General features: G+C 46.8%; 1 protein-coding gene across 1 annotated transcript in view; it reads right to left on the reverse strand.

Annotated features, from left to right (window-relative positions):
- Window positions 1-7,104: 7,104 nt before the first annotated feature.
- Window positions 7,105-23,351, reverse strand: part of UBE2R2 (ubiquitin conjugating enzyme E2 R2) — a 193,046-nt gene continuing 176,799 nt past the window's right edge. The window contains exon 5 of the mRNA XM_069626861.1: window positions 7,105-8,159. Coding sequence (XP_069482962.1) covers window positions 7,940-8,159 — 220 coding nt within the window. The 3' untranslated portion in view covers window positions 7,105-7,939. The remainder of the gene's footprint in view (window positions 8,160-23,351) is intronic.

Below are 23,351 nucleotides of genomic sequence, written 5' to 3' on the forward strand. Positions count from 1 at the left end.
CAGCATGGTCTGCTGCAGGTAAGTCCACCCAAGCATTATGAGCCCGGCGCTTCCAGCGCTGGGACTGGGCATATTTATGAGCCTGGTGCCACTGGCGCCAGGACTGGGTCCAAAAGGTCCCAATTGGGACTGGTTGGCACTCGGAACCTGGGTTATGGATCTGCTTCCAAGGGAGTTGGGAAAACCCTGACCTTTTGGAAGCAGAGATCATGACACAGCTGTGGACATTACCTGTCATAGATATGGAATACGTCGGAGGACCCAATCCCCTCGGAACCTTGAGTATAAGTGTTTATTTGAAGAACTGATACTGTGAAACTGTCACATTACTGCTCGCATGGACCCCTCTAGAGTTAAGCCTGGCTGCTCAGCCACACTACCAACCTGTGTAGTTCAGACTTATACCAAAGGTTGGGCCCCTATTGCCAAGAGGTCAAAGTCATTGTAGTGCACCCAAAGGGTACTGGATACAATCTTCCACAACAAGCGGGCTTCACTTTCAGTGCCACTTTGTCTTCATAAAAGATAGTGTAAGGAATCTTGCAGGATAAGACCTGTAGCTCACTCAACCTTCGGGCAGAAGTAATTGCTACTAAAAAGATTTTTTTTAGAGTTAGTAGCCTCAAGGGACAGGAGCGTAAAGGCTCGAAAGGAGCTGCCGTCAAAAACCTTAACACCAAGTTGAGATCCCAAAGTGGGACTTGAAAAGGGGTTGGAAGGAAAACATTAGTCCTTTCAAGAATTGTACTATAGAGGCATCTTAAAAGTATGAGACTTGCTCAGAAGTGCTCTTGAAAATCGAAAGCGCTGCCAAATATCCCTTGATGGTACCAATCTGGAGCCCTAGATTTGTGGGATGCACCAAAAATGAAAACACCATAGGTGTATTACAAGCTTTGCTACCCGACGGCTACAAGATCCTCTCCACACCCAGGGCAAACAGCTCTGGTGGGGGTGTAGCCCTGATCTTCCGAGTGGATTCCTGCCTCAGTCACTCCTACACAGGTCTACTCTTTTGAATGCCTCGTCTGCAGTTTCTCTCCCTCCTAGCCATTCACTCACTGTGGCTACTATTTATCGGCCATCTGGTCAGATTTCATCCTGAGTGGGCCGACCTCTACGCCTCTCTCCTGACCACTACGCAACTCCTCCTTCTTGGAGACTTCAACATCCACCTGGATGGCTCCTGTCCTCCCTCTGGACTCTTTCACGACCTCTGCGACTCACTCTCCATTCTCCCCTCTGGCCCAACTCACTCTGCAGGGCACACTCTGAATGTTCTGATCTCTTCAGACCTTCCCCTCTCTGTTCCTCTCACCACTCTCCTGGATTGATCATTTTCTCCTCTCCTCCTACCTCACCCTCCCTACCCCTCAGGCCAAGCCACTTCCATCACTGCCACCCACCTTCTCGGTCATCCGACCCATAAAGCGCGTGTCAGATGAAGCTTTCGCTGCCACCTTCTCCAGCCCCTCCCCCTTGGGCTGACTCATCCTGAGACAGCCCTCTCCACGCTCCACTCTGCTATATCTGATACTCTTGATATCCTTGTCCCCGTCATGAGAATCCGCTTGAAGCACAAACCCAAGTGCAACTCCTGGTTCGACTGGGAACTAGTCACCGGTCGCAAACAGATCCACACGAGGGGTTCCCCAAAGCATGAAGATCTCTTGAAAAACTTCTTGAGCTAGTTCCCACTCGTGAAAGAGGGAGACTGCTCTGCCTCAGAGTGTCCGCCGTCGGGTTCTACTCTACGGCTACATGAACTGCTGACAGATTCCTTCTTGTATTGATCAAAACCACCATAGCTGCATTGCCTCTGCACAGTGGTAGTGACCCTACACGTCTTGTTGAAGTACATGGCCGCTGGGTTGTCCATTATCAGGACATTCTTTCCCCGTACAGATGGCAGAAAGGCCTTCAGCACTAGCCCGATTGCCCTCACCTCTAAAAGGTTTATATGTAGTTTGGACTCCGATGGAGACAAATGACCGCTGATTGTCAGATCGTTAGTATGGGCTCCCCAACCAGTAAGTGAGGTATCCGTCACTACTGTTATCTCTGGCCATGGTTGGCAAAAGAGTTCTCCTTTCAAGATGTTCTCCCGACAGGCCCACCACTGAAGATCCAGTGAGACTGCTTGGGATTTTTGTAGGTCTGACATCCTGAGAATTGTGACCACTGAGTTCAGAGAGCTCATTGGAGAGATCTCATTCTCAGGTGAGCCTCTGGCACCAGAAAAATGCAGGATGCCATGAGGCCGAGCAATCTCAGAAAAATCAAGGGCTTGTAGACACTGAACATTCTGGAATTTGGTCACTATCTGCAGAATGTCTTGAGCCCTCACCTCTGGCTGCGAGGCTTTTCCCAGCAATGCTTCCAGGACTGCCCTGATGAACTGGAGTCTTTGTGATGATATCATGTGGGACTTCTTGAAGTTGAGGGAGAAGCCCAGTCTGTAAAGGAAGTGGCAGGTATAGCTCAGATGACCCAGGGCCTAGTCTGGGGAACTGGCCCTGATAAGTTAATCGTCTAGGTAGGGGTAAACCTGAATTCCACCTCTGAGACTTGCTGCCGCAACCGCCATCATTTTGGTGAAAACCCTTGGGCGGAGGTTAACCCAAAAGGCAGACCTCGAAACATGAGAACCACCAATGGCGAACCTCATGGACTGGCTGTGCTTGAGATGGATCGGCACATGAAAGTAAGCATCCTGAAGGTCCAATGATGCCACTGAATCCTGAAGCTGGACGGCCTGAAGGATCAGAGAAAGGGTTACCATCTTGAACTTGTCGTTTGAGTAACTTGAACAAGTCCAAGATGGGTCTCAATCCTCCATCCTTCTTGGGGATTAGAAAATACAGGAAGTACCAACCCTTATTCCTCTCCGCTACAGGTACTAGCTCTATAGCACCTTTCTCTAGCAGGGTTAAAATCTCCTGCATAAGGAGCAGATCTGGAACTTTCCAAGAGTTGTTCCCTGGTGGATGACTGAGGTTTTTGCAGAAGAGGGAGGCAGTAACCTTGGGCAATTATTTCCAATGCCCATGCATCTGAAGTAATAGCCTGCCATTCTGTCAGATGCTGGGACAGTCTGCCTCCTACTGCAGTTTTGTGAAGGAAGACCTCAGAGGGGGTTTGGAGCGGCTGACGCAGGCACTAAAGGCAAGGTATTCGCTGCAGTGGCAGTCAGTGTTCCTTCCCTGTCCACCGCGGGGCAATCTTCTTTGTCCTCTTTGAGCTGGCGGTACTCTGCCCCTTCCAAATATGGAGTAGTGGTGAAAGGACCTTCCCCCTCCAGGGTGTGCCCAAGGGCAGCTTTGAGTGTCTGATAGCAGTACCAAGGGATATGGCTGCTGCCTTGGAAGTTTGCAGCTTCTCCAAACTAAATCTGCTTTGTTACCGAATAAATGAGTTCCGTCAAAGGGCATGTTGAGAAGCCTGGATTGTACGTCTGGGGTAAATCCTGACTTTCAACCAGCAAAATCTGTGCCTCACTGTACTTGCCGCCATAGCTCTGCTGATACCGTCAGTCGATTCCCATATGGATGGATTTGCATATTGCATGCTTCCCATCCTTGACAATGTTAATGAATCAGTCTTGCTCTTCCCCTTCAGGGATATGATCAGCCGCCATAGAAATGCACTCCCAAAGGGTGTGTAAACCTTGCTAACATGCACGTAGCATTGGGCGATTTAAAGTCCATGCTCCCAGCCGAAAAAACTTTTTGGGTTATACAGTCGGAATGCTGGTCGTCCCTATCCTGAGGAATTGGAGGATAGGCATTTTGCCTACTTGTGGAGGTGGCCACCTGAACCACCACGCTTTGTTGTAGGGTACTTGGAGAGGTAATAAGGGTCAGAGCGTGAAACTCTGTACTTTGTCGTCAATTTCTAATTGACTGTCAGAATGACCTCTGGTGTTTCCCAGTTAGTAGTCACACCTTTGTAAGGCTTGATGAAAAGGCACACATGTGTGCCCCTCTGAGCAAGATGATCTTACCGATATCTTGGACAAAGACTAGTGCAGGTCTTGACCACCCCATGTACTCCATAACCCTTGACATTAGTTGCCTTTATGTCATTTCTGCGTGGTCCCTGGGTCAGCCCTGCCAAATTCAGCCTCTGGCGAAGCGTCTATTCCCCTAGCATCATTTCATAAGTGAATCTTCTGAAATCAATGACTCAGACACTAATGGTGTTCCATATTCGAACCCAAAAGGCCTGGCTTCATCAGAAGATACTTCTGCATCTTCATAAATAGAAGAGGGATTTGAAGCCATCATATTGTGGTAAAGGCGTGCAAGTCTTTTCCAGCGAAGGGGTCATATTTGTGGTCAAGGGAGCTGAAAACACTGACTGCTTCGACAAGTGCGTCAACGGTTGCGCCGCAGCCCTCTGCATATGTGGCATTGAGTAAGTAGACACTCCAAGAGTCGATAGCTTCTCCAAAGTTATCGGCGCGGATGGCGTTGATGACGCACCTTTAGACCCTTATGTCTTTCGGCGTTGATGGCTCAGTCCGAGGTGACTTTCGACTGGAGCATGTGTTTTTGGTGTAGTCGAGGGGGGTAAAGCCGCATTCTCAAACACCTTTAACAATCGTAATTGAAACTCTTCCCACTGGGCTGTTGAAATAGATTTAGTGGGGGAAACGTCATGTTCCGGCAAGGAACTTGTAGACGAAGAAGAGAGCGATCTATGGTACTGTTTCTTTCCGTGTCTACAGGTCGACGAGTGGTGTGAGCCACTTCGTGACCGGGAAACTTTGTTCTTTCTTCGACCAGGAGAAGCTATTCGACTCACCCAAAGTCTTTTTTTTTTTTTTTTTTTTTACAGAGTGGATGGGGATTTTTTTTTTGTTTGGGTCATACCTGCTGCCAGCTTCCCAATATGCTTGCTCAGGGTCTTGGCTGTTATAGAAAGGCAGTTTTCACTCAGATGACGTGTGAGTTGACCACAGGCAGATCCCGTGAGGGTCCGTCACGGACATCTTTGTACTGCAGTCGGTGTATTTTTTTTTAGCCGGATTTTGGGGTTAACGATGCCGAAGACAAAGCCATTACATATTCTACTCAAAGAATGGATGACATTTCTCAAAGTAGTATCGAAAAGATTGCTGTCAAGGAACGAGGCATACTGCATCCGAAGCGCAAGCGCAGAATAACCGAACTAAGGCCAACGGGCGCTGCGCGTACTACATATACCTTCGGTGACTACTACTTTGAGACGGAGGCTTCCGAGGGACATCTAGTCAACAGGCATCGATGCACAGCGCCCCCTGCTGAAAAAAAGTTTTCCGAAACAGCAAAGGTGGATTTTGGAAATATCAAAGATAAGGAATACGTGGGAGGACACAATCCATTCGAAGGTATAAAGCACGCTGACGCGATCAAGAAGGTCAAAAATAGGTCCGGTATATAAATTAGGAGGGCAATCCGTCCTGTGTCAACAATGTGACAAATTAGATTTTAAGTCAACCAAGGCTGTCTGTGCCATGAGAAACACACACCAGACTAATGAGCCAAGTAGACTATTATTTGCTATGTGTTGCTGTAGTTGATTGTAGGTGACTTTGTCCAAAGTTTTAAACAGGAAGGTGACATTAGTAATGGGGCGATAATTATCCACAGAGCCTGGGTCAAGAGTAGCCTTCAAGACAGAGGTTATCCAAACATTTTTAAGTGAAGCAGGAACAACTCAATTGGTAGAAGAGGAATTAACCACTTTAGTGACGAGAGGCTAGGCAGCTAAAAAACATCCTTAATCTTAGCAGGAGGATAGATGTCATCAGGGCAGGGGGATGGCTTGAAGTGTTGAACAATATCAGACAGCTCAGTTTCCGATATCTCTTTAACGTTGAAGGTAGGGATGGAGGTGTTCTATAGGTGAGGAACATATACCTCAGTAGTGCTGTGAGAGTAGGATAGTTTCTTGTAGTGAGGCAATTTTATTGCAATGAAGATTAAGTTTAGCATTAAAGCCCAATTGAATGTCTAAACACCACTGATTACTTTTAGTGATGGCGGAGTTGGCATTTGCACTCTTTTTTAGAATGGGAAAACCTTGAGATTACTTGGCTTTATTGATGCAATCATCAGAGAAATCATGTCTGCCAATCAACATGGCAGTTTTATAGTAAGTGGCGCCTTGTCCATTGGTTAAGTTGGTGTGCCTTGACCTGCATTTTCCTCGTCCCAGTAACCCATTGGCATCTCTCATGGGAACTCAGTACTCCGCTTGATTGCCTAGTCATCTCAATATTTGACTAGTGTTTAGGGAAAGGACGGTGTGTGTTCTTGAATGTACCCTTCTAAAGGCAGGGGGGGGGGAGGCGGGGGTTGGCAAGGTCACCATCAAGAAGGGGGTTGGGGGGGGAGAATACCATGCCTACCACAGGTGATCTTCGCTCGCTTGTCCACCCCCAAGATTGGGATCGAAAAGCGATGGCCCGGCCCTGGTCACTTGCGTAGAAGCTCCCTGGGGCGTAGGTTGGGAAAGCCCCTTGGGTTTTTGACACCATGTCAATGGAAACTGTGGCATATAAATCCCAGTAACAATTATGGTGGACTCCAAATGATCCTTGAACAAAAGACATCCTTGGCCAAGGGTAAAGGGTAGTCACTTCCTGATGGTGCTTCTATTGAGAAACGTGGCTACAGCGGCCACAGCACAACAAAACATTTAACCACTGTACCATAGACAGCAACCGACACTACATTAGAAACCAAGATATGCAAGCCTGATGCATTAAAATATGGTATGGTAAATGTGAGTAGGCCAATGAAGAGCACAAATCTGCAGGTCATGTCGGCTTGCAGAAAATGTAGATTTCCGATGCGCACCAATGTTCAAAATTACCTGCCCATTTTGAAATGTTGGGACCACTCCAACTGATTTCCAACTCAGCAGAAATATGGAAAAGCTGTCTGCAAATGTTCAAAGGTTTCTATAGAATGTAGCTACTCTGAATGTAGTCTAGAACAGTCTAAATGGTATACAAGCAATTATGTGCAAACTTGCAACTTTTAATAAAATATCAATAAAGATTTACAGCTTTGTTTGATGGAATAATTGAGGAAGAAAATGCCAATGGGATCATGCTCAAAGGTTAAATATTAAACGTTTATTTCAGGGCTCAAATTCACAATCATTTGATAACATAAAAAAAGAATCAAGACCATCCAGGCCTCAACTTTATCCTGCGACGTAAAACTAGAGAAATGTGTTTTATGTATAGGCTATATATGTACATATCTTTCAATTTGTAAAGATAGATCTACATATATGCAAATGACAAAGGATACTGAATACTGTACCTTTCAGTAACATTCAATCAAGCCCACAGTAGCTTATCACTCTCCACCCCACACCTTAAACAAAAAATAACCACCACAAGGATTGAAAGAAAAAAAAAAAAAAAGGAAATAAACACTTATGTGCACACACTATCACTGTTTTTTTGATCAGCTAAACCTTGGCATTTTTTCAATTTTTAATGCTACAAATTACTTACGACTTAAGGTCCGGCATCCATGGGGTGCCCCGGCTCATAAATACATTAAACACCTTGATGTGAGATTTGTGAAGGTTTTACTTCCTCACAGTATCTAAACAAACTTTTCTTGTGTTAACTATTTTTGGGATATTTTTCCTAAAAGGGGAGGTTTTCTTAAAAAAAATCTTAATACAGTGATGAAGTGTTAAAGAATGCAACAATTCAGGGGCATTCGTTGGATGTTCTTGCTTTCCATAAGAGGTCCGTAAAAAGGAGCAATCGAGATCCACACAATAGGAGACAGCAGTAGACAAGTTTTTTGTTCCCCCCATATATATATTTGCTTTTGTTGGCTGCCGGTAGATCATCGCTACTCCTTTTTGGCCTGAGTCATCAGGGTATTAAGGGGGAAGAGGACGTAGAGCACCCATCCAAGGTAGGTCACGATTCCTCATTCCCAGAATCGTCATCGTCATAACATTCTGCATCCTCTGCCTCCTCATCTTCATCATCTATATCATCATCATACAAGTCGTCATAAAGCAAGTCCGAACTGTTGTCATGGGAAGGCACTTTAGTTTTAATGCAGTACTCCGCCAATGTGGTGGGGACCTTCACACCATCTTTCTCCGCTTCTGCTTTTGTAGCCAAAACTTGCTTTCTGCAAACGGCATAAACAAAAATACAGGTAGGTAAATTACATAGCTTTGGAAGAGAGTAGCTGGTTACTAGGTTTGATGTATTACAATCATTTAGGACTAAGCAATCAGTACACAATGTTATTTCCAGTAATCTGGTGGGTTTTTAAGTGTGAACGTCACATTTAGGGGAATGTTGAGGGTTCATAAAAGGTAAAATTAGCAACCGATTAATTTTGGGTATGGTTTCAAGTCCTGGATGCCACATTATCAGACAGTGAAATGCATTGCAGTTATGAGTCAAACATGAAGCATGATTATTTGCTTAAAAGCTGTTCTGGTAAAGAAGTTTTCAACAGAAATACAAAATTTTGTGGAGAACGTTTAAAAGGGACATTATGGCAGCAGCCCAAGACAACAGAAAAATATTTTTCTAAAGCAACCATAACTCGACCACAGTCATAGGAAAAACAAATCCGTCATGCACTGCTGATGTCTATCCATGTGCAAAAGAAATTCTGAAAAATAACACTTTAGGTAGCATTTTCTTTTAGAGTAATTATAAGCACTTTGTGAGTCAGGACACCCCCCCCCCCCCCATGATTTCTTGTGGGACTCTTGGATTTCTGACCAGTTCCCCTAAGTGGGAACCTTTTTCCACACGCACTCATTTTACGCTTTATATGGGCACCCTTGTTAACTCTTTTTGGTACTTAATGGAGTGATGCTTTCCTCCAACTTTTATGGCATCTGTATTTTCCCATTGCAGCACACAGCACTTTGTGCAGTGTTGGTGGAAGCTCCTTGACCTTTGCTTTTTATCTAACCTGTGTTATCACATTACCAGGTCAGGGCAACACCCTTGTGTCCCTCCTGCATTTTATTTTGTGAGATCAGCACACCCCACCTTATGTGGAGTGCTGATGGGAAGCGGTGTCCCTTTTCCAGTAACTTCTAGTTACTGTTCTAAGATCATCTGACAGGCTGGCAGCAGTGCACCTTTCTGCACTACTTTGGACGTTTACCGCAAGCTGTCTTCACAGCTGTGGTAGGGGACACTAGGGTCACAATCTGCCAAAAATGGTGGCTGTACTTTAAGCCCTGACATGTCTTTACTTGAGCCTTCTACCTGCCTGCGTTGGGGAGTTGGAGAGGGGTGTATGGGGAGGTCTTGATGGGTCTGGTCTTTGGCAGCCATACCCTCTAAAGCCTGCCAAGGCTCAGAGTGCCTGAAAGGACAGGAAGTTGGGTGGATGGGAGGGGGAGTCAGCCGAAAATCCCCAAGTCTTTGTCCTGCAGTGTGACTGCATGGAACCAGTTTGAAGTGGAAGAGGCTTGCGGGTCCCCTGAACAGCTAATCCCCAGATTTGCATTAAAAAGGCCCGATTGATGGGCTCAGCCAGTTTTCTTGCATAAAAGGTGAGGCTCCTGGAGCTGAACCTCAGTAGAGCACTGGACTGAAGATTCAAAGAGAAATTCGTAGGACAAAGAGCTAGAGCTGGGACCCTCCCGGGCTGCAAACCCCCAATACCCTGGGACCTGTGCCTTTTTACAGTGCAATGTCTTGAGAAGTGCGATTCCAGATGAAACTTTGAGGGCATTCTTCTGGACGTGCAATGAGACTTTTCCGCTCCGAGACGCCCCCTCAGCTAAGTAGAGGACCAAGAACTGAAGAGAAGTCTACGGGACGACAAGTCGCTGAACGCAAAGCCTGTGATGTGCTCCAATGCACCAGTGGCGTGAAGATCCACTGCTGGGGGGTGGGGAGGAGTCGTACTGCTCGAATGCAGGTCTGTTCCCTCTAAAGCTCATTCAACCATTCAAGCCAAAAAAAAATGAACAGGGGACAACTGTCTCCGAACCTTGGGGACCAGCCTGCTGTATCATGTTCTTCATTGAAAAGGTACTGTCTCAAGCCTAGGTACTTCTATTATTCTTGCTGTGTTCAAGGAGAGCTGTAGTTAAGCAGTTACTTGCACCCTCCTCAACAGCACCCTGGGTCCCATTTGGGTGAACAACCCATTGGGCTCCCAATTAAACCGTTACCTGGAAATCTGAAGAAAGCCTTCATAGACTCTGCTGAAAGTTGAACACCTGCCTCCTGAACGCCTGGCCATTGAACCCCCAGTACCTCCCTTGGCTCTAAAAAGTATGGGTTGGACTTTTAAAGATTGGCAAGGGTTAATTGAAGTTACACGAGTCTATATGAAGTTAAACAGTTTCGATAGATTCACTTTTGTGCTGCTTTAAATTGTTTAAAGTGTGCTACCTTTTAATTCTAGTGATATTACTGTGTGGATAGTACTTGCATGACTTATTTCTAAAGCCTTATTGTATATATAATTATTTTATATAACTTGTAGTGCGTCAATGTTTCCTTGAACTGAGCGCATGCTTCATGTACTGTGTGACTCACTACATCCATTCTCCCTCATTCTAAATCTGGCTGCTCACTCATTGCTATCAAACCTTTTGGTGGTTCAGGCCTAAACTAAGGTGTAAACTCCGCCAACAAAGGTGGGTTTTCCAAGTTCCATCACAGGCAGCAACTGGTGTAAAACACCCTAACACTACTTCCATTTAATTTTTACAGCAATGGTGCATTTTTCTTCATAGCTCACATGAAATATGAGAATGCATAAGCTTAAATTATGCATTTCATATTGTTGAAGACTGTTTGAAATGTCATTCGTCTTACCATTTTGGCACAATGAGCAATAGATGGTTAGGAGTAATTTTTTCTATACAATGGCTTCAGTTAAATGCTATGCCACTGGGGAAAGAATGTTTCAGCCATGGCAGATCGGACTGGTGGTGGGACTGGGGCGGGTAACCTGGTGTTAGTGGATGAAGCCGAAGTTATGGGGAGAACCCGAATTAATATTTTTTAAAAATTGTACATGATTACTTTGTAACGGATGTCTTGTGAGTTTTGTGAATCTCCTTCCATTCAAATACTTAGCATACATTAGGAAGCAGTACCTCATTACGTGGTGGGTAAGCTGAAATTACAGTTGTGAATGTTTTAAAACTGCTTGCCTCTTGCGAATCTGTTTTTGGCTTTGTGTCTATACAACAGTATAGTGTGAAAGTGAGAACAGAGTACCATGTTGCTGCTTTACAAATTGCCTCTAGTGATACACTAACAAGGAAAGCGAACATCAACACATTGAACAGGGGTGAGTGCTTTAGGGGCTAAAGGATGAATTTTCTAGTTTAACAGTTATATGCTCCCAACAGTCCATCTTGCAACCAATGATTGACCAAATAGCTTTCGGGTTCTGTTGAGACAAAGACCTGATCTGTCGTCCTTAGTTATATGGGTCTGAGTTAATACATGACTTGGTTGTGAATTTGAATACTACCTTGTCTCCCTTTTATGGCCATGCATTTGCCTGGGAAAGCAGTGGTTTTTGCGAGAGAGTGCATGCCATGCATCTATGGGCTCAGGAAGGGGGCTTGGCAGTCTGGACCATCCCACATACTGGCACCCATATGTCTAGTGTGCATGCATGAGCCAGCCCCACAGTGGTCCCCGATTGGACAATTACTGGTGTGCATAAGCGGTGCAGATCCTTGCTATTGGACGGTTGAGTTTGGGATAAGAAGTCCAGCAGCCATTCTAGCAGATCAGAAGGAGCCAAGTATCCTTACTAGTGGGGCAGATGACTGAAGACAAATCCTGAAGAGGTCTGGCAACCATTCTTGCGGCAGTCCCAGTGAAGCCCCCCTGGACTACTTGATCTCAGAAGACCCTTGCTGTTGCTTCAACCCTCTGGACAGGTGGGACCAAACAGTCAACGTCTGCAGCCTCCAGCAGTGTTGCCCAGCCACCCGGTGGACTGAGCAGCTCAGTTTAGGGCTACTGTGTGTTAGGGAGAATTCTCATAAATGTACTAATTCCTTCTACCTTAGAGACCCCCAGCCACTTTACTGGATTGAGGACTTGATTTCTTTTTACCCTGGTGAGAGACTTTTCCACACACTCGTGTTTTAATGTGATTTTGTACCAGTTTCTTTTGGTTGTGGAGTCTGACACTCCATATGCATCATCTTTTACATTGAATCACACGACACCTTCAGTGCAGTGACACAGGGAAGTCTTTCCACATTTCCCAAAGGTTTAAATACCTTCTCTGGGATAAACTACTGTTTCCCAGAGCAGTAAAGTGAAATTGACTATTTACATTTGTACCTTTCTAGACCCAGCACACGATCTATCTTACAATAGGGTGCTGGAGTGGTTACTTAGTATCCCCTTTGTCTAGCTTCTCATGTAACATTTTTATGTTGCCCTTTCCCCACTGAATGGCTGGTGGCAGTGGTTTACTTTTTACTATTATGGGATTTTACCATGGGCTGCGTTCCCAGCCACGTTAAGGCACCCATGGGTGGCATGTTTGTCAAAATGGCCCTGGTAGTCTTTTGGCATTTTTTGTGGAACGGTCCTCCTTGAGATATACTCTGCACGCCAAACCAGGTTTGGACCCTTTTTTCATTTTGCCTATGGCGGGATTCACGAGTGAAGCCCACATCTGGCTCCAGGGTGTCTGGCGGGAGCAGGAAGCAAGGGAGGTGCCCAAAACTTCCAGTGCTTAGTCTCCTAGGAAAACAGGATGCACTCTCTGGTGATTGGCCGGCTGGCTGTCCGGCAAGGACAGCCACCCTGCTGGGTGACTTGACAGATAGGCTGGACTGAATGGTAGCAAGCAGCATAAAAAAACAAGGCTTTTTGACTTGGAAGACAGTCGACCACTGGACAAAGGAATCCGAAGAAGAACTTGAAAAGGGCGCCTGCTGCAACTCCTGGACCGTTGGTTTGCCCGGTGAAGCCCTGCTGCTGTGCTTAAACTCCAAATTTCTGTCGACAGAAGCTCCAGCAAGCACTTCTCCCTTTGAGTTGGTGGGACCAATCAACTTCAAAAGGAAGCCACCTGGACATTCTCTCAATGCTGATCAAGTATCCACTGCTGTCGCTGATGGAACCGGATAGCCAGGAAGAGAAACACCTGTTCATGTGCGTTGCTTTTAAGCTGGCCAAGAGCTCCAGGAAGATCCTCTGGACTCCCAGGAAGCAGGACTGAGAGTCTGAGCCCCTTCAACAGAGTGCAGGATCCCAGACACAAGAAAAGCCCATCTCGACAGCCAGAAACCGCAGTGTTGCTATTTGCGGTAGACGCAAGGAGTTGAAACACCAAACAGCCACTTTGTTTGAAGCTCGCCGGTTGTGAGCGGTGACTGTCCCAATTGCAGTGCACGAGTCCCCAGAAGTCCTTCCTCTTGTCCTCATGACTGAGGCCCAGGAACAGTGAGATCTGCAGAGCTGCACAGGAACAGAAGTCATCTGCTGCACTTTTTCTTCAACCTAAAAGTACTGCAAAGTTTAAGAACTTACCTCTTGTTGTGTTGCCACTTGTCTTGGTTGGAGACTTGCTTTGTTGCATTTGTAGAGTTGCTAGCAGCTTCTTTACTTCACAAGCCCAATCAGCTTGTGGCCCTACCTTGATTTCTTCTATTCTACCAAGACTTTTTAAACAGTGGAAAATACTTTCTACTTACCTGCAAGAAGCGCTTCAGTTCACCTGGACTTTTGCGGACTTAACATTGGCCTGGATCCCTGAATGACTTCTCTTCTGCTTATGTGTTTTGCCTTTCTTCCAGGAAAGGGTTAATTGACTTTACATTGGGGGCTTGTATTGAAAGTACTTACCTACTTAAGATTAACTGTGTGAATACTTGTTTAATTCTGAACTCTTCTCTTGAACACTACTCCCAAGAATATTCTAAATGCAACAGTAATATATCAATGCCAACAGCACCCTAGCTATTGAAGTCACCTGAGGGTGTAGGTAGTGCTTGTGTGTCACCCCAAATGGGTATTTGCTGATTTAGATAACTATTATTTATGTATATTTGTGTATTGTTTTATATTGCTCCCTTCTGAAGAAGGCTCACTATAACTGACTGATAAATAATCGTTTACTCAAGAAACCTTGTATTTTAGAGTTTTTGAATACTTGCCACTGTGGATCTCTGTGCAACTCCCCTACAGCTCACATTGACGCCTCTTTAGATAGGCCTGGGTGCTCCACATGCTACCAACCTGTATAGTGCAGACTTATACCAAAGGGAGGGTTCTATTGCCAGGTGGTCAGGGTTGTAGTGCATCCAAAGGGTACTGCACACAATCTTGCCCAACACCGTGTTTTTGTCCGGAACTTTGGTGATCTCCAGCTAGTTCTACAAGTCACCTTCCTGCAATGTGTGTCCCAGCAGCAATAGGTCCTGTTCTAGAAGGCTTCCATTGTTCACGATTGGTGAGACTCAAGGCTGCGTTGCAGTGACCGTCACTGGAAACACCCCCCGACCCCCACCATCTGTTAGAGTGTCAGAACGAGTCTGGCATCAATGGCTGCTGCATTTCTTCACTGTAAAGAGCTGCACTCAGCTCCTGCATCCAACCAGAAACTTGATAGCACCTGCAGTTCCTGGGGCATCTTCTAATGGATCCAACAGATGGACACCCTACCTCGGACCCCCATCCAACCTGCCAAGTCCTTTGAAAAATCAGAGTAAGGGTGGCGATGAGTCGCAATACTTACCGGTGCCCCAAGCTCCTCCATTAAACATTTTGTAAATAACTTGGATTTATTATTCCATTGCTTTTTAAACAGTTGTCGAAAAGGCTGCTCTAGAAGCTATGAACAGTCATTTATTCACCTGTAAACCTCTTTGGGCAACTTCTGAAACAATCTTCACACCCACATTTAACGTGGTCCCAACATCTAAACAGCTCGCAGTCTCAGAACCGCGCAAAGAAAAAGGGGGGAGAGTAAGGGCTTTTTCAAGTCTCCCTTATCCTCCGAGGGAAAGAAGGCATGACACGTCCCTTCGGGTCCACGTGTCTCCGGTGGGGGGCAGGCTTGCGTTCCATGCACAATTCTGATGCCAGAATTTCGGGGGCCCCGCGATACTCTCCGTAGTATCCACGGGGTACTGCCTTCCCATCCCAGCCTCTCCTCCCTTCTCCCCTCCCACAGGTTGGGACAGCAACTATTTTGGTGGAGATCCGGTCGCTCGTAGAGAGCTAGGCAGTGGAGGAAGTTCCAGCCTCCCAGCAAGGCTTTGGCTTCTACTCCAGGATTTGCGCCATTCAGAAGAACCACCAGGCGGGCCTGAGAGTTGCGCTGGACCTTTCCACCCTCAACCTCTCCTTACCCCTGCAAAAATTATATGGTTACGCCAGCTTTTATAGCGGAGACATTGGACAAGGGAGACTGGATGTGCTCCCTGGACCTGAAGGACGCGTCCCAATTTGGCAGCCCCATTGTTCTTTCCTACGGTTTAGGATCATGGGCTACCATTTCCAATACAAAATCCTCCCGTTTGGCCTCAACTCGACCTTAGCATGGTGGCACCAACATCTCCTGGGTCTACAAGAGGCAGTTCTGTTAGCCATGCCGCCACACAAGACTAAGGATGAGAAGGATTGAGCTGCACTTCGCAGCCTCATGGAGTCAGGAGCAGGGCTCGCAATCCGAGATGATCCACGTTCCTCCATCTCTCCACCCGGACCCAACTTGGTGGTCATGGACTGCAACCTACGGATGGGCAAGCCCTTCCGGCTACCCTCTCAGCAGGCCACCATCACCACAGACTCCTCGCTCGAGGGCTGGTGAGCCACCCTGGATGATCTTTCGGTCAAAAGAGCTAACTCTGGTGTCACTCTTTTGAGGAGGGATTTTCCCAGAGACTGCACTGTTCTCCGAACTTGAACACATAGAATATCAATTAGTGGGATTTAGCCCTGATATGACAAAGACACTGTTGTGTTGAAACACGTGTTATCCAAAAGGGCACTGTTTCTTTGTTGTACGATTTTGGAAAATGTAAAATTCTTCCATTAAAACAATGTGTGGTGCAGTCCTTTGTGTGTGGAAATTCCTTTTTCGTGTTAAAATAAGAGGTGGGGTCTATGCCTCTTTTCGCCTCGCATATCTGCAACACTTTGAGAAATGAATATTGCTATATTAGGGTGCACGTTTCAGTACAGTTGACAAAATAAAACTTTACACTGGACGAAATATAATTTACAGGTTGACATCTTAACGTTATAAGCAATGTTTATTGCAGATGTCAGCCGGGGCATATAGGCTACAAAACAAAGATAGTAGTTCCATTGATGGCCATCCAGAAAGGTTTTCGTCTTGTAATTACAGACAATGAGGTAGACAAAAAAATAAAAATTCAATTACTTCTTTGGCATTTGCAACCTAGAAAAAACACTTGTGTACTTCTTTGTAAACTACATTTGTGGTTCTCCCTTCAGGTACTAGGATTACCAGAGTTAGTTGAGCTCACTCTATAATAGGCAACCTAAAACTGCCCTTGCGAAAAGCATTCTTCCCTTGGGTCAATCCTCGCTACATTTTAAAGTCTGCCCTACAGATTTTTTGGTCATGGCGGAACAAACCTTTAAGGGGAACTGAAGTCTTTTGAATTCAAACAGATATTCTGAAGGTATAAGAGGTATTTGTGGTATGAACACCGACTCCCCCTAGCTAGAACCCGTTAGCACCATAGCCTCAATCACATTTTTGTGGTGAGCTTTTTATCGCAATCTGGTGCCATTAAAGAAGGTGGGTTGACGTTCTGCAATATTATTACAGGTACTCCCACTTTGCGTTTGTGATGACCAGAAGGATTTAAAGTTTTGAAGAACTCAACAGGGTTGTGAGCTGCATAATCACTTTGAACCACAGTTTACAGATTTGGACTCCTCCAAAAGAATTGGCAAGTATCTTATTGATTACAGCAGCCATGCTGGTCTTTGGCGTTAAAATGGCATGCTCACATAGCCATTGTGTACATTTCTCCATTAGATTTATTATGTTGGGATAAAATTTGGATGCAAGGTCTGCTAGAGAATGGACAAATGTACTAAGGTCAGAAGGGATAACAATTTTGCTCTCAAATACGGGATACTCTGCGTTACCAATTTTAAGAAGCAATTCGGAAATTTACTTTGAAAAGTAAAAATTCACACTTTATTATAAACATCTGATTTATGAGGTATGGGCATCCCAAAAAAAAAAAAGAAAATTACGCCCCCCCCCCTTTCCACCTCCCTTAACTGGACATTTTCATAGAATGTTAAAACATGTTACCATACTTTTGAAGGATCTAAATGCCACTGTGAATGTCTAACATTTCCTTTTTTTTGAGATGTAGGTATCCTCATAAAATAATTCACCCCCTTTCACCTACTTAGGGACGGAATGTCCCAAAAATCCATCCTTAGTGAGTGCCATCATGAAAATGATATACCTTCCAAATTTCACATTCCTAGGTTAAACGGTTTGAGCTGAGTGTTTGAGTCGGGCAGGACTTTATATTTATGTATAGAGATGGAGCTATATCTATCTCATGAGACTCACCAGTGCACCTGGGTTTGGAATCCAGCCTTGTAATTCCACGCGCCCTTCCCTTGAGGAAGTTATTCCTTACTTCTTTGTCTCCAATTGTTAGGTACTGCAGTGTCCTCTGGTGCCACGCTCCTCCCCGGGGCATGTTGACTACGGTGGGTTTCAATAGGTGTGTGGCTCGCGAGGGTTCCTTCCCGACGTCTGACCCTCACGCACTCTGCCTCCGGTGCCTTGGCCCAGACCATGGCTGGGACAGCTGTTCCACGTACAAGACCTTGACCCTGCGCACCCTGAGGAATTGGTTGGGTAGGTAGAGAGCTCTTTGACAGAACACCTCCAGAGAATGTAAAAGCATAAGTCAAGAGGAAGACCAGGCCCAAGGTAGGTTCTCTGTTCTATTCTGCACCCCCCCAAGGGTGACTCCTTCCCTGGGAAACGCCAAAGCAGGAGGGACCTCCCAGGTCCTAAAACCGGCAAGGGGACCATGAGCCGAGAAGAGGGAGGGTGTTACTAGGAGGGGGGGGATTTGGAGGGTTGCAAGATCCTACCGGTATCACCGCAGAGGGACTTCGCCCTTGAACAAGGCCCGAGGGGGCGCCTGTACACAGCACTACCGACACCATGGCCGAGGGCACTGCCTCCCAGGTCGCGGGCTGAGTTGCAAGAATGGTCCAAACCTTTTTCTGTTCAGTGTGCAGGTCGAGACTGGACCAAGCTCAGCAACCACCCCGCCTCAGGCACGAGGTGCGGAGCAAGATAAAATGGCCACCGGGCCAGACAAGATGGCAGCTCCCCAGTCGCCTTATCCGCAGAGAAATCAGCCAGGGGAGCGCACATCCAGATGGTATTGGACAACGCCTGCCACCTGGTCCACGTCTCATCCCTTCACTTCGCTGGGGATGTACGCATCCCCCGGCTTGGCGAGACAGGGACGGCCTAGGACACCGCAGCCACAAGGCTCAGCCACTTAGGGTGTAGGGGCGCCCGCCCCCCCTGCTTGTGAAGATAGATTCTTTGAGAAGTTCCTCACCGTTATAAGATCGCCACAGATGGGCACCATCCTCTGGGGTATAATCGGGGACATGCTCCCTCCGGTACTGCCACAAGTTCCATCTGGTGTCCCAGCTTTGGGTCCAGCTCAGACCCTGGCTCCCACGACGGCTCCACTCCCGGTGGCTCAGCCCCCTCAGCATCCCCCGGCATTGCCAGTCAGCACGCCAAAGCTGCCTTCACCCAACATGCCTCCTGCACCCCCAGATCGGCAGGACACAGCGGTGGAAACGGACGAGGAGGAAGACCCGGGCACACAGTTGGTGAAAGCAGTTCTTGAGGGGCTGGCAGAGTATCTAGGCATAACTCAGCTGCTGACGGAGAAACCTGAGGCAGGGATACTGGTCTAAGTGCTCACTTCGTTCCCCACGAGAACTGGCATCCTCTTCAGGACGTGGAACCCTTACCCAAAAAGGGCTGGTCCAAGCCACAATCCACCCAGCCTACCAACAAGCGCCTGCATGCCAAATACAGGCAGACGGAGGCCCCGCCCCCCCCCCTATTGCCGGTGCACCCTGAGCCCCATTCCTTAGTTATACCTACGGCATTGCTATATTCCAAGCCGCAGTCTTTCTCCGCAGCCTTCCGCTTCTTCACTCCTGAAAAGGAGGGAAAACTGTTGGAGTAGTTTGTCAAGAAGATCTATTGAAAAGCCACAGTCCCCCTGCGGCAGGCCTACACAGATGCCATGTTTGCTGCTGTTAATCAGAAGTTGTGGAGGGAGATTGCAGACTTCCTTTCAGAGCTTCCTGCCCACAGCCAGGCACTGTTCGAGGCAGGGCTGGCTTAGGCGAAAAGTGTGGCCCAGGATATAATGGAGTCAACGGTTGCACACATTGACACCTCAGGCAGAGCCATCTTTATCGCCACCGACATGGCAGCGTGGCTCAAAGCAACGAAATTCAACCCAGGCGTGCAGTAACATCTTCTCAACCTGCCATTTGAAGGCACATAGGAAGTTATAGAGGAATCAGTCTAGATAACAACTTATCTAAATATAGGCAGTGTCTGGGAAAGAATCATGCCCCTGTATCTGAACTGCTCCAGAAATCTCTGGAATGCTCAATGTTAGGGAGAATTCTCTGTTTAGGCTGAATTTCCTAACCTAGTGAGTCCCCCAGCAGCTTTGCCTCACTCTTGGGCATGATTTGAGTGTGTTTCTTTGACTCTAGAGGTGTTTAATGGGCTATGGGGTCTTTTACTCCGTAGGGCTTCATGTGTTTTTGTGATGTGTGTTACACAGCACCCTCAGTGCAGTAACACAGGGGTGTCATAGTGACTACCCAGTATAGACTCCATACCCTGGGACTGACTACTGTCTCCTAGGGCATGTAAAGTCACCATTGACTTTACTATTGTTGAATTCTGAACAGAACCAGTACAAACCATCATATTGTGGACATACTGGCTGGGGCAATTAGATTGCCCCGGGGTCGGTTAGTCAAGGGGGCACGTCTCCGTTCCCCTTGATAGAGTTTTGGCTGGTGGCAGTGGATACTACTTTTTATATTCAACCGCAAATATTTCTCTATGGGATTTTCCCATTGTTCGAGGCTACTATCTTATTTATTTAATTACGATAGCCTCGAAGATACTGCCGGTTTAATTATTATTAATTCTCCGGTTAGTATTTTTTGCCAAAACTCGGTTCTAAAATGGCGTTTGTGTTCTCTTCTGTGACTCCAACCCAAGTCGAGCCCTTTGTTCCACTTTTTGGCGGGCTTCTCCACAGAAGCCCTCCAAAGTGGTGCCTCTCTGTCTGGGGTACTTAGGAAGGGTGGAGAGGGATTTAGGCACCCTGGACTGAGTTGCCTAGGCAACTGAAGTCGCACTCCATCCTGATTGGCCCAGTGGTGAGCCGGTCGGCTCACCACTTAGCCTAGCTGTCACTCAAACATGCTGAGTGAATGGGGGTTTTCTGCATAAAAGCAGGGCTTTGGGGACTGGAACTTCAGAAGTCGCCACAGGACCTAAGAATCCGACGAGGGAGAAGCTGAGCTGACCTGCCATGACGACACCACCGGTGGAGCCCTGCTTGACCGTCTCACCACTTTTCCCAACGACAGAGGAGATCTCCCGCCGGAGAGTCCTATTCCTTTGACTGGTAGGGATAACCAGTTTCACCGTCTTTTCGCCTTCCCCGACGCATCTCGTGGCCGCCTTGCCTGTGCCAAGCACCCTGGCAACCGGAATACCACTTTTTACCACGACCGCAAAATAAAGGGTTTCTTCCCTGGCAGTGCAACGACCTTCATCTTTCCTCCAAGTCGAGATCTTCTCTTCCCCTGGACGACGACGAGACATGCACCCGCTGCCAGGAACAACTGCCACCGCTGGAGGATCATTCCCACTTAAGATACCGTGTCCCGCCTGGCTTCCCTTGCCACCTACTGTACGGGGTAGATTTAGCCCCCGGCTTTCGAAGCTCGGTTAGCCTGGGACACCCTGGCTAAACTTTCCTGAGCCTCTCTAAACTCTTTTCGAACTCTCTGCAAGACTTTCTAAGCCTAGTGTAACTGTGATCTTGGGCGCATTTGTGCTCTGCTCTCTCCAAGAGTGGGCCAGCCTATGGACTTTGGCTCACAAGTGACTTTTGCTCTTCTGCCTTGCTAATAGTGTTCCTAAATCTTAGAGTGGTGTATCTTTCCATATTTTGTCTTTTTCCCCTCCCTTCTTCATGAACTTATTGGAGTGCCATCTATAGTTAAGCGCTCACCTCTGTCTGGAAATAAGTGGTGTTAACTAAGACTTGTCTGATAAGGAATAAGGGTTGTATATATTATAATAGTAACTGTGTTCAGAGTGTTTTAAAATAAGAGTGCTGGAGTGTTTCAGTGTGTTTTTAAATAAATAATTATATACTTTGATACCAAAGCTCTGGTCAGTGTTTGCTTGTGCTATTGTGTCTGAGTGCCTATTGAGTATACTTTGCATACTGCCTAACTCTTCTTGAGGGAGGTCTGACTGCTCAGCCACAGCTACCAGGTAAATCTGGGTGGTACAGACAGCTACCAAGTAGGTTTACTGCTAACACCTGCAGTCCTAAATCTTTTGCAGTGTCCCCAAAGGGAACTGCACAGGTTTCTGCCTAACACTCAACAGTTCCGCATCCGATATAGTCGCACACTGACCTGGACCAATCTCCCACTACCCGTTCACATGCTCATGTGGATGGTGTTATTCACGCATTCTGCGCTGGGTTAAAATGAGATGTTATTTTAGCCTTGTTCAGGTTTTTGTAGCAATAACACCTCAGCCGCATTAACAGTTTCGCCAGAACTACTCCCCTTAGGCAGTGGTAGAAGGTGCAGCTCAGCCGCCAGTATAAATGCGGTTGGATCATCCTGGTCCATTTTTTTTTCCCCCAGGCTCCTCACTTCATACATACGCCAGAGTAAAATATTAAAATATCAAAGACTACAGTACTGCTGTCAATCTTCGCAGCGCCACCCGTTAGGGAGAATTTTCAGAAATTTGCTAATTTCCTGCACCCTAGAGACCACCAGCAACTGTGCTGGATTTTGAGGACTTTTTTTAACCTGGAGAGTGAGACCCTTTTTCCCCACTCATGTATTTTAATGTGACTTTTCAGTTTCTTTTTGTTGCGGACAAACTCCATAGGCATCTTTTACATTGTGTCACAGCACCTGAAATTGACTTTACTTACCATTATAACTTTCTAGACCCAGCACACACTATCTTACAATAATAGAGTGCTGGAGGGGTTACCTAGTATCCCCTTTGTCTAACAGCTCATGTAACATTTTTTATGTTACCCTTTTCTCATTGAATGGCGGTGGTTTTGTTTGAACTACCATGGTGTGCATTTACCATGGGCTGCGTTCACAGCTGCTGTAAAGCAACTACGGGCGTCATCTTTGTCAAAATGGCTCCCGGTCTTATTTTTTCTCCCGCCACTGCTTTGTGGAAAGGTACTTCTTGAGATTTACTCTGGCTGCCAAACCAGGTTTGTCTGTGTTCATTTTGCCTTTCGTAGGATTCGCGAGTGAAACCCGCCTCTGGCTCCAGAGTGTCTGGGGTAAGCAGGAAGTGAGTGAGGTGCCCGAATCTCCCTGTGCTTTGTCTCCTAGGAGACCTAAATGCACTCTGTAGTGATTGGCCAGCTGACTGTCCGGCAAGGACAGCCTCCCTGCTGGGTGACTGACAGCTAGGCTGGAATTAATGGGAGAGATCTGAATAAAAGGCAAGTCCTTTGGCTTGGAAGGCAGAGCCGACCACTGGACGAAGGAACCGAAGAACTGGAAGAGGATGCCTGCTGCAACTCCTGGACCATTGATTTGCTCGGTGAAACCCTGCTCCAGTGCAGAAATGCCAAGTTCGCATCGACAGAGAAGCCCCTGCACAGACTACTTTACCCCTGAGTTGGTGGGAACAATCCACTCCAAAGTAAGCCACCTGGACATCCATCTCGGAGCTGGTTGAATTTCCACAGAGTTGCTGCTGGAAAGCGTATAGCCATGGAGGGCAACACCAGATTGTGTGCGTTGCTTTTAAGCTGGCCTAGAGCTTTTGGAAGATATTCCAGACTCCCAAAAAGCAGGACTGACAAGCCTGAACCCCCTCAATGGAGTGCGGGACCCCAGAAGAAAATAAAGTCCATCCCGACAGTCAGGAACCGCAGTGTTGCTATTTGCGGTAGATTCGAGGAGCTGAAACACTGAACAGCCACTGAAAGAAAATTTTGCCGGTTGCGAGTTTTGACCATTCTGGGAACCCTTG

This window comes from Ambystoma mexicanum, chromosome 6p, assembly GCF_040938575.1.
Source record: "Ambystoma mexicanum isolate Mex_15411 chromosome 6p, UKY_AmexF1_1, whole genome shotgun sequence".
NCBI classification, from domain to species: domain Eukaryota; kingdom Metazoa; phylum Chordata; class Amphibia; order Caudata; family Ambystomatidae; genus Ambystoma; species Ambystoma mexicanum.